General features: G+C 37.2%; 2 protein-coding genes and 1 non-coding gene across 3 annotated transcripts; all 3 read left to right on the plus strand.

Annotated features, from left to right (window-relative positions):
* The first annotated feature begins 1,846 nt into the window (after positions 1-1,846).
* Positions 1,847-3,545, plus strand: LOC107808890 (peroxidase 64-like). Its single transcript, XM_016633453.2, has 4 exons — positions 1,847-2,105; positions 2,228-2,416; positions 2,659-2,821; positions 2,988-3,545. Exons 1-4 carry the CDS (start codon positions 1,884-1,886, stop codon positions 3,383-3,385), a joined length of 972 nt encoding a protein of 323 aa, XP_016488939.1. The 5' UTR covers positions 1,847-1,883; the 3' UTR covers positions 3,386-3,545.
* Positions 3,546-4,898: 1,353 nt separating this feature from the next.
* Positions 4,899-9,834, plus strand: LOC107808891 (la-related protein 1C). Its single transcript, XM_016633454.2, has 6 exons — positions 4,899-5,565; positions 5,765-6,296; positions 6,369-6,531; positions 6,694-6,784; positions 8,010-8,081; positions 8,999-9,834. The coding sequence occupies exons 1-6, from the start codon at positions 5,083-5,085 to the stop codon at positions 9,302-9,304; spliced, it is 1,647 nt and encodes a 548-aa protein (XP_016488940.1). The 5' UTR covers positions 4,899-5,082; the 3' UTR covers positions 9,305-9,834.
* Positions 9,835-10,717: 883 nt separating this feature from the next.
* Positions 10,718-10,789, plus strand: TRNAE-UUC (transfer RNA glutamic acid (anticodon UUC)). Its single transcript has one exon. It is a non-coding gene; the product is annotated as a tRNA-Glu (tRNA).
* The last annotated feature ends 317 nt before the right edge of the window (positions 10,790-11,106 follow it).

Genomic DNA, 11,106 nt, shown 5'->3' on the forward strand with positions numbered 1-11,106 from the left:
GAAGGGAAAAACTCGTAGAAGAATTCTCCGCCTTGCTCCTAGTGTGTTCTTGCCTCCTTAGGTCGAATCTCCGGTCTCCTTAGCCTCCTTAGGTCTAAATTATATCAAAAGTATGTCAAAGATGTTCAAAATACCATTTTTTCATGTATATATACCAAGTAGGGTTGGGCCCAAACAATTACAACTTCTCATATGCAAAAAAGGACACTTTTCTCGGACAGGACGTCCGCGGCCACGGATTTTACCCAAATTCTGTTCGCGGCCACAGATTCGACAGCGGACCGTTTGGAATTTGGAAAAACGTAAAACATGAAAGTTGTAGTCCTTTGAATTATCTTTCTAACCATATATTGTGAAGCTCAAATGGAGTTCTGAAGCAAAAAGTTATGTGCATTTTACTAGACAGTGCACAATATGCCTACTCGATTCTTCGTTCGCTCTTAACTATCATCCGTTGATCCCCAAACACGATCCCGACTTAATTCCTTGGGCTTTTACTCATACCTCAAAGCTCCAAATCACTTGAAGTCATTCCATAACATCTATATAGCTCGCAATCACTCATGTAAGGCATAAAGTACACAATTAGTGCAAAACACTAGCGATTAAAGCTCAAATCCAATTAAAGTGCAGTACATTAGAGTGTAATAAGCGATTAAAATACGTAATTATAGCCTATCATCAGAAAGTCACATTCGAATCTGGGCTAGTCAAAGAGCAAGATTCGAAGAGGCACCCCTTGAGTCAAATCCTTTAATTAAAGATCTTGTGCCTCTGATTTCGCAAAAGACTCAACGACTCTTTTCTCTCCGATAAGAAGGCTAATCCCTCAAGAAGAAGATTGCGTAACTACACACATTGTATTCTAAGTTTATCTACTTCTTAGTTCAAACAATGTAATCCTTAGTTATCAGTGTCTCAAAAGACAGGGAGATCTAGAACACAAAATAGAGTGGTGTCAACTATTCTGAACTTAAGTGTTGATACTGTTCGTTGGTAGTGAACCATCTGTATTGTAACTTATTCAAAGATCTTAAGAGAACCCTTGTGACCCAAGGAAAACTGAATGTAAGTACCACAACGGTATCGAACCAGTAAATCGCTATGTGTTATTTACTGTTCTTTACTGCTTACTTTCATTTTGAGTTGTGATCAGTCAACTAATACTTGTATTAGTCAACTAAATTTTAAATAGTTAACACTTCAACCCCTCTTGTACTTTTAGTACGGTTAGTCGTTAGATCAGTAAAAAATTAACAGTACTTGCTTAGTTGCCCGGCAATCGTTCGTCTGTCTTGGTTCTATTGTAAAGTTTGAAGTTGTTGGAAATTAGAATTTTAAATTTAGAATAATACCCTCAGCCAGACAGCCACAATTTCGGCTGCTTTAATAAATGGCCTTCCCTTTATTGGTTCAACTGGTCCATCAATGCAACAATAACATTCCTCAAAGTGGAAAAAGTTTGATCATTTTGCTTACCTCAGACAACGCACTTTACAACTGCTAATCAAACCTAAAAATAACGCTTAGTTTTAAGCTTGTGGTTAATCTTGTTATAACCAACTTATTCTGTGTTTTATTAAACTATTTATTTCTTGGTATAAGTACACAATAGTTTAAAATGAATTGATAGGCAATATTTGCTAGCTAGTAAAAATGTGCTAATTATTAAACAAGTCTTGTTTCATTTCCCTATAATTGTTCTAGTTCAACAAACTTATTAACGAACATATCCAATCCCCTATAACAACTCTCCTTGTAGTCTTTTGCCCTCTCTCTCAGTCCCTACCATTTAATTAAATACCTATCGTACTTAGCTCGTTAGCTCTCACAATCAAGTGCCAAGTCTAGATTGAGAACAAATTTTGTCAATTTCAATCATTATGATGACATTAACTAGCTCTCTTATTGCTCTAGTTTCTGTTATTATTCTCTTTTCAACTTCTCTCCAACCTGCTGTGATCGCACTTAGCTCCGATTACTATGACCAGACATGCCCCATGGCCGAATCAACCATCACTAAAGTTGTCAACAAAGCTATGTTGAATGATAAAACAGTTCCAGCCGCGCTTTTAAGGATGCAATTCCATGATTGTTTCGTCAGAGTAAACTTCTACTGTTATTGCCATATGGAGTATATATTAGCACTTATCATCATCTTTATTTTGCAATAGTTACATATTTTCTTTAGTAACTTATTGTGGTATGCTTATTATATATATGAAAGGGTTGTGATGGTTCTGTGCTGTTGAATTCGACAAGAAACAACAAAGCAGAGAAAGATGGACCAGCTAATATTTCATTGCACGCGTTCTATGTAATTGACATTGCTAAGAAACAAATTGAGGATATGTGTCCTGGAGTTGTCTCTTGTGCTGATATTGTGGCTCTTGCTGCTAGAGATGCTGTTGCTCTTGTGAGTTTTGCTTCAACTACAATTTATTCCCATGCAAAGAAGATAGAGTAATAATGCAACATTAGTTTTTGTTAAAAAAGGAAAAATTTAAAAATAGTGTTATTACCCTTCCAAGATAAGCCTAACACACACCCACATATTACTCCATATGTTTTTTAAGCAGTCCATTTGAAGATTTTAACTCATATATTTTTTGCTTTAAAGACTAAGGTGAAATAACTTTTTCTAACATATAATTGTAGTCGGGAGGTCCTACTTGGGATGTGCCAAAAGGAAGAAAAGACGGTAGAATCTCAAAGGCCATTGAAACGCGACAATTACCAGCTCCCACCTTTAACATTTCTCAACTGAAACAGAGTTTCTCTAAGAGAGGCCTTTCATTGGATGATTTGGTTGCACTTTCAGGTAAATCAACAACACTTTAGTCAACGAATTAATACTATGTCTCAATCCTAAACTAGTCAGCGTTGGACATATGAATCCTCTAGACCCATTGAATGTGCTCTATTTAGTGGAATTTTATCATGCTAGCTAATGAAATAATTCACAATATTTCTTGTTTCACTTATAGGAGGACACACTCTTGGATTCTCTCATTGTTCTTCCTTCCAAAACAGAATCCACAACTTCGACAATAGTCACGTTGTTGATCCAACATTACAAGCATCATTTGCAACCAGTTTGCAAAATGTTTGCCCCATGCACAACAAGGTCAAGAATGCAGGAGCTACAATGGATTCTACTACAACATTATTCGACAACGCCTACTACAAATTACTAATGCAGGGCAAAAGCCTTTTTTCTTCAGATGAATCTTTGCTCACTTCTTCAAGAACCAAAGCATTAGTTTCAAAGTATGCTAATTCCCAAGATGAGTTCTTTAAAGCATTTGCCAATTCAATGATCAAGATGAGTAGTATTAGTGGTGGTGGACAAGAGGTTAGGCTGAACTGTAGATTTGTTAATTAGGTGATAAGCCTGATTTATTTACTGTAAATTGGACTCTCTTCATTTGTGTAGTTTTAATTAATTTTTTCGGAAGAGCTAAGGATCAAATGAAAAAAACAAAGCTCATATTGTGTCTGTTTTGTGGTCAAGTTTGAAAGGATTTGATGAAAGATTTGTTTAAGCATGGTTTGTTTGTACTTGATTTAACTGCATTATAAACTTTAGAAAGAAATTGTACAATTCGTCCGAGCAGAGAATATTGTCTTACGTTTTGATTCAAACTGAACCTTGTCTGATAGTGTTTGAACCTTGTCTATAGTGTTTTGTCTTGCGTTTTGATTTTGTTGTGTTTCACAATTTTTTTTTTAATTTTTTTTTGTTTTTGTCGTTGTCTTTCACATTTTGACCTTTCTATTTATTTGTTGTATTTTACGATGCTAATACTATTTTTCTAGTTTCTGTTGCAGTTACGCATATATTATCTTTGAGCCGAGGGTTTCCCGGAAACAACCTGTTTATCCTTTCGGTATAGGGGTAAGGTCTGCGTACGTTCTATCCTCCCCAGACCATACTAATGAAATTCTGTTGGATTGTTGTTGTAAACTGAACCTTTGTCAACAGTCAAGTCCAAAATTAGCATCTCTTTATTTGGGACAATGAAACAGTTAAATGCAAAAAAGGTGTTTTATTTGGAAGGTACGTATGCACCCGTCAAATACTAGATAAGGTTATAGTGAGTTAAGGACGGACATCAATGGGAGAGTTAATTAGAACTTTAAATAAGGAAGAACCCTTCTTTTTTCCTTTTATTTTATATCTTTTTTAACTTATTTCAAATACAGTGCGATCCTTATCTAAGTCCTGATCAATATAAGTTTGATTTTTGGTTCAAAAGAATAATATATTAAAACAATTTAACCAATGTTTTTTCGGTTCAAAAGGATAATATATTAAAAAGCAATTTAACTAAAGTCATTACGAGTAGTCTCATGTGAGTAAATACGCCGATCAAGAGCTTTATATAAGATTGTATTTAATTGGTTAGACCATGTCATATCGTGACATATGGCATGAGTTTGTATCTCAATATAAAATGGACCTTGGCCTTAAAACTAATAAAATAAACTCATTTATTATCCAAATTAATTGTTCAACCCTAATGAGATTAGATTTAATTCAAATCCATATGTGTGCAAGTGGACCTAGAAAATCCAAATGAAATCTTAGTGCTTACAGTCTCATGGGAGATTATATTTCCTAATTGGCTTGTAAATCGTACGTATGACTAGATTGTTTTATTAATACTCCCTAATTTACATTGTTTATGAGAATAATCGTTTCGCCATGTGTTTAGGGGTGATAAAATGACAAAAATGTTCATTTATGTTTGGTGTTGATCCAAAATTGTCCTTTACCACCCAGCATTATTAAGGTTGTTTAATTCACTAACAAGGGCAATATTGGGTAATTACTTTTGGTCAAAAGTATGATATTGGAGCCTTTTTAGTAAGTAAATTACATTTTCTCTCCCTACAAGGAAAATTTTAATAAAATAGAAAAATAAAACTTTGGAAAAGACAGAGTAACACTCGCATTGATCACTGAAAACCCTAGTTTTCCCGTTCAGTTCTTCTCACCTGAACCCTCATTTCCCCTGATCATTTCGATTTCTCTTCTCGAATCTTCCAGCTGAAGTTCCAGAAAATTCCTATTTTTTGATGGCCATGCCGGCCGATTCTTCAGTATCTAACAACTCGCCGCTTTCGCCTGTCACCACCGCCGACGGTAGCTCCGCCGCCGTCAACAGTCCTCAGTCTCGCCTGAGTTTAACCTCACCTTGGGCACAAGTCGTCCGCGGTGGTAGCGATGCTGAAGTAACCACGGTCACCGCTCCTCGCTCCCCGTCAGCATCACCATCACCGCCGGAGCAAGTTTCGGTTCCCGATAGCTCGGCTCAGAAAATTTCTCCGGAGAATGAGGTCTCCGATAGTCAGCCTGAGAGCTCCAGTGGTACTAATGATGCTTTAGGTCCTCCGAAAAAGCCTGCTTGGAACAAACCTTTAAACGGCGTCGTTGAAGCCGGTTCGGTTATGGGTGGTGCTGTTGCTTGGCCTGCTCTCTCTGAGTCTACTCGGGCCATCCCGAAATCGTCTTCGGAGTCATCGAAACCGGTTGCAGATGGATCAAACACACTTCCTCAGGTTCATTTTCTCTGGATTTTCTAAGGTTTTAATTTTTTTATTATTGCTCCGAGTATGTTGTTTCATATATGTTTATCTGTATAGTTAGGCTTTACGAAATCGAGTTAAAAAATGGCTGCATTGGTTTTTCTGTTGATGTAGAGGAAATAGGATTTGTTTTAGCTGTATGTTTGATTGATGAAGGTGTTTTTATGAATAGGGACCTGTCATTTCACCATTACCGCAAAAACAAGCTAATAGTAATGCAAACTCACATTCAAATGCAAATCACACAATGCCGGTTAGACAAAGATCAATGAAGCATCGCGGGGGCAGCAGCAGCAGTGTTGGTAGTGGCCCGGGTAGTGGATCTAATCAGGGCGGCTTTAGTCGGGCTCCACCTCCACCCCCACCGCCATTGCCACCACCATTTCCTGTGATGCCTTATGGGAATTTGTTACCGCCTGTTCTTGATCCTCGTGTAAGGGGTCCTAGACCCATTGGAGGAGTTTCGTCTCAGCCACATGGAGGTGATCAATCTTCACATAGAAATCCAAACAGGAAGGGAAACTTTGGGGGCCGACCCCGTGGAGATGGATCTTATCATAGTAGGCGTGATCAAGATCGGAGAGATGTCCACCAAGCCCCTCAATTTGTTCCTCCTCCAGTAGGGTTCATAACACCCCAGTCCCCTGGTTCTGCCCCATTTATGCCTGCACCTTTGAGACCCTTCGCTGGTCCAGTGGGATATGGTAAGTCTTCCTTAGCATCTGTTCATTATCTAGAAGCTAGAAATTATCACTTATTTCTTTGGTTCCTTTCAGATATGCCACCTCAGTTCATTTATGTCCCCACGATGCCTCCAGAGTCCTTTAGGGGTGTTCCAATTATCCCGCCACCTCCACCACCACCACCACCTTTCTTTTTTCCAGTCGTGGATCCAAACTTACCTGCCTTGTTGGTTAAACAGATAGAATATTACTTCAGGTATTTGTGATTTGGACTATTCTTTCTTTCTTTCTTTCTTCTCTTTTTTTCTTTTTTCCCCCTCCCTTATGAATGCCAACTTCTTCCCCCTTTCAACTTCTTCCCCCTTAATCTTGAGTTCTTTTAAGAGAATCTGCTGACAGAATCTTTTATTTGTTGCAGTGATGATAATCTGGTGAAAGATGACTTTTTGAGGTCCAAAATGGATGAAGAGGGATGGGTTCCTATTGAATTGATTGCTAACTTTCCTCGTGTAAGTGATTTAACCTGGTTCTCGATTTTAATGGGAAGGTGTTTGATCACTGCTTGAGAAGTCCTAAGATTTTTACCTCCTATGGCCTTCTATTAGATATAAATGGTTTTGAGACCTCAGATACCTCCACGAAAAGTAGCTTCATGTCTCCTCTTCCTTCGTCTTGTCTTCCTGTTATTAGTACGTAAATTGTTTAGCAGTGAATACTGATACTTATTAGATACATAAAATTATCTTGAACCTTGTTTGCTGAAGATTCCATTGGTTGATTAAACATCTTTCTTTTCCACTTATGGAATGATATCTCTGGTAAGTGTTTTACTCAGTCTACTTTAAAAAGGATTGTTGCTGGATTGTAATATCTTCCTATTTCATGTCAATGTTTCCTGTTGATTTTAGCATTATATTTACCAGTTTTGATACTAGTCTGTTTGTCTAATGAAGGATATTATTGCAATTGACAGAAGTAGGTTTCATTTAAGCTAAACTAATTATCTTGCAGCTTCATTCATAACTTTCTTTTTTTGTTACATTTCTTGCTCTTTCCGAACTCTAAGGTCAAAATGGAAGTTCATTCTCACTCCTATATTCAGTTCAAACTCGACATCCAAATTTTAAGTTTTGCTAACTTTTTCTGAGTTCTAAAATTTACCAAAGATCTAAACCTTGCCTTTCTTTCACCCGACTATTTTCAGGAGCATTGTGTCTATATCCAATTTCAATTTGTACCAGTGGCTTCTATGATTCTTCATAATGGATGTTTGGCTTCTTGCTACTTTTATTTGATCTAAAATCGATGCAATTGTACATTTAAGTCACAGGATGTTTTGCTATTATCAAGTGGATAAGTAGGACTTCCATATAATATCGATCAAATGATGAAACCCATCTTATTTATTTCTATTTTCTTTGTTGTTTGATCTTGTGGTTAAGCTACTGCTACATCATTGAAAGTTCCTAAATTATTTTAGTATTCATCATGTCAACTAGATAAAGACTTTAATGACTTTTAGTGAGTTCTGTCTTTAGGTATTGAATTCTTTTTTCTAAAATGTAGGAGTTCTGACTTGAAATTGTAATTATATTTTTGAACATTATTCTTCTGTACAGTACGCTGAGCTTTGACAACAGGACAACATTTTCTTGCCTTCTAGGTGTTTTTCATTTCTGTGTTAGTATTGCCCATGCACAGATCAAGGTTTTGCTCTATGGTTTCTTTTTTCAGGTTAGACATTTGACAAACAACATCCAGTTTATCTTGGACTGTTTGAGGGCTTCAACGCTTGTGGAAGTGCAGGTATTGTGTGAAATAAAAATTCTAAATCAACTCTTGTTGTTATCATGTCGGAGGAGGCAGCTAATGCCTTGGAACATTTTGTGGGAATTGCTGCAGTTTATAAGTATTTATCCACTGCCTTTTGGAAAATTATGGTAGTTACAGCATGATCATTCTGTTTACCTGCTCTTCTTTTGTCCATTATTATACACTATGGCGCCAATGATGCATAAAGGCTGCTAAAGTTATTTGTCTTTGAATTGTCCGGCTTGAGTTTAATGCATGTTGTAATATTTCTTATTTAAAAGACGTGGGTGAGATTTCCAAATTTCCCTGCATAAATTCAATGGGTTTTCTTTTCTTTCTTTCTGTTTTTTTCTTTTTCAATTCAAAGAAATTGCAGTGACAAGTCTTTTATTAATTCTTCAAATCATATCTTATGACGTCACGGCCAGTTTTGGGATTAATTAACTGGGGACTGGGAAGCAGTTAAAAAGCTTCTTTGATTCTAACAACCTGTATTTGTTTCCAGAGCTGTTGTTTTTAAGCGTTTTGTGGTTGGTGATATACTCACAAATTCTATAATGAATCAATTATTTAAATACATATACAGGGGTGGGTCTAGCACTATTGATGTGGCCCATTAGAACCCATAACTTTTAACCTAGACTTGGATTTATCTGTGTAAAACCAACCCACTACCCACTGGAATTGTTGAAAATACTGAACTATGAACCATAGCTCAAATCCTGAACCCATAGAACTAAATCCTGGATCTGCCTCTGTCATATACTCATAAGAAATTTCCAATGTGATGTAGTAAGAACATGCACTGTGAACTGTATCACTGGATTCACATTGTCTGTTGTAGTGGGCTGTTGAGCTGTTGAAAATTGAACTCTGATGTTGCATGTTCTAAATATGACTATTTTTCACAGGATGATAAGGTAAGGAGACGTGATGATTGGAAGAAATGGATACATACTTCTGGCCATCTTACAGCTGATTCAGGCTCTCAAACTCCTGGTGGATCGACGGAAAATGCTCTAACGAGTTCGTTCCAGGAGGTCTCTTTGGGTGAATCAGGTAACGACAAAAGTAATGATGTGGATCGGCGAGATGTTCAAGTCGAGGTGGCTGTCAGCGGCTTATCGGAGGAATTGACTAGCCAGTCAAAATTGGTTCAGGAAGGTAATGCTGAAGAAATCTGTTCCGGCCACGCAGGAAGCAGTCAAGTTGGTTGAAAGTTTTTGCATCTTCAGTCATGGTTGTTGGACCATGTTCGATAGTTCTTGTCTTGAAGGAACATGTCTTTGGAAAATTGACAGGTACATCATTGCTTCGATTTTGACCCTGCTGAAGCCAGATTTTTGCACCTTTCGAGGTGAGTGGGTGGAAAACAAATAACGTATAACTTATCTGGTATAGAGAATGAAAAGAAGGGGGACATAAAAAGGATACAAAGTTGATTGGCTTGAAGTTATTAGTTTTTTGGCTTGTACACTTGCAATATGGATGCAGTGTGGGATTCCATTGCAATTCAATGGCGAGGATTTGTTTTGTGCTTTGAAGTGAGGAATTTTTTGGGGTAATTTGTCTCCGTGTGCTTGGAAATTCAGTTGAAAGTTACTGAAATGTAAAAAGTTCTTGGCTGTTAAAGAGAGCAGTTGAGCTCTACTGATTTTGTTATACTTATCTAGGCATTTCTGCTTCAATTATTTTTGTATTTTGATATATTTTTTAAGTTTCACTTTGCCTCTTTTTGCGCCTCCTATGATCTGGCTCTAGCACAGTTCGTTCTTTTATACAGATCTTGTGTTCTGCTCTTCTTATTGCAAACTTTCTCTTAGCGTGGGAGAAATTTGTGTTGAAGTATTGAACATGGAATAGAATGTTCAATTCCTTCGAAGTTCTAGTAATAGTACTTAATAACGCTATATGGTTTGTTTGATCCTTGATTAATCTTCCTGCTCCATTACGTACCTGGCTCTTGCATGAGTTGTGGTTGCCTTTAAGTGGAGGAATTAAACAAAGTATGTGGTTCTTGACCATTTCCCTAGAAGAGTCTGAATTTCATGAAATTTATGGCTGTAATGTTATCAGATACCAAAGAATAACTTGCCTGCCGGTATTGCGTTGATCACCATTAGTGGTTCCTTTCATGTTGAATAGTGAAAAGGGGGGTAGGCTTCTCCTGTCTAACCATACCGATCTGAACTTTGAGATGCAATATATGGTTGCTGAAATGTTAGGACTAACAGACTTGTCAAATGACCAGCATGCACATGTGAATTTGAATATCGGCCAAGACGGATTCATGCAAATAAATGTCGCCTAACTAAGCTAAGTTTCTGGAAGCTATGTAGGGTAGTCATTAGTCTTCTTAATGCGACATAAGTTATCTAGGCGACCCTCTACTAGAATGTAACCTTTAAATTATTTTAGACATCGAGAAATAGGTCCTTTTGAAGCTTCATTATAATACAATTTGTTTCAATATTTTTGTGGTTACTGCGTCACTGAAACCAACATGCAGAGAGTATTAGTAATCAGCTAATATGTTATTGTAATTTAGAAGTAAGCGTGAGGTGGAGAAGCCGAGTCAGTACCAAAAAGAACCTTTCAAATTAGAGTACATGACGCAATCGTACCAATCATCCGTTGTCGTCCAGCGGTTAGGATATCTGGCTTTCACCCAGGAGACCCGGGTTCGATTCCCGGCAACGGAAAATCTTTTAAGTTATGTGAAATGCAAACGCATATCCTGCTGCTGTTCCATACTTTTGTTTATTTATTTATCTTTTCTCATTTTATTTTACTCCATTCATCACCTCTTGAAAATATTAATATAGATGGGTCACTAACAGATTATACTTTGATGACTATAAAGCGATCGTGTACGCAAGGGCAGGTAAAATCACAGCCGCCACTCTCTTAAGTTTAATGGTTTATCTATCGGAATATCAAGTTCGGGTGCTTGTGTCATCATATGGAGGGAGCATTACAAGCGTGCACTTAGGACATGATTTCAACACACTAAAAATAT

Source organism: Nicotiana tabacum, chromosome 1, assembly GCF_000715075.1.
Source record: "Nicotiana tabacum cultivar K326 chromosome 1, ASM71507v2, whole genome shotgun sequence".
NCBI classification, from domain to species: domain Eukaryota; kingdom Viridiplantae; phylum Streptophyta; class Magnoliopsida; order Solanales; family Solanaceae; genus Nicotiana; species Nicotiana tabacum.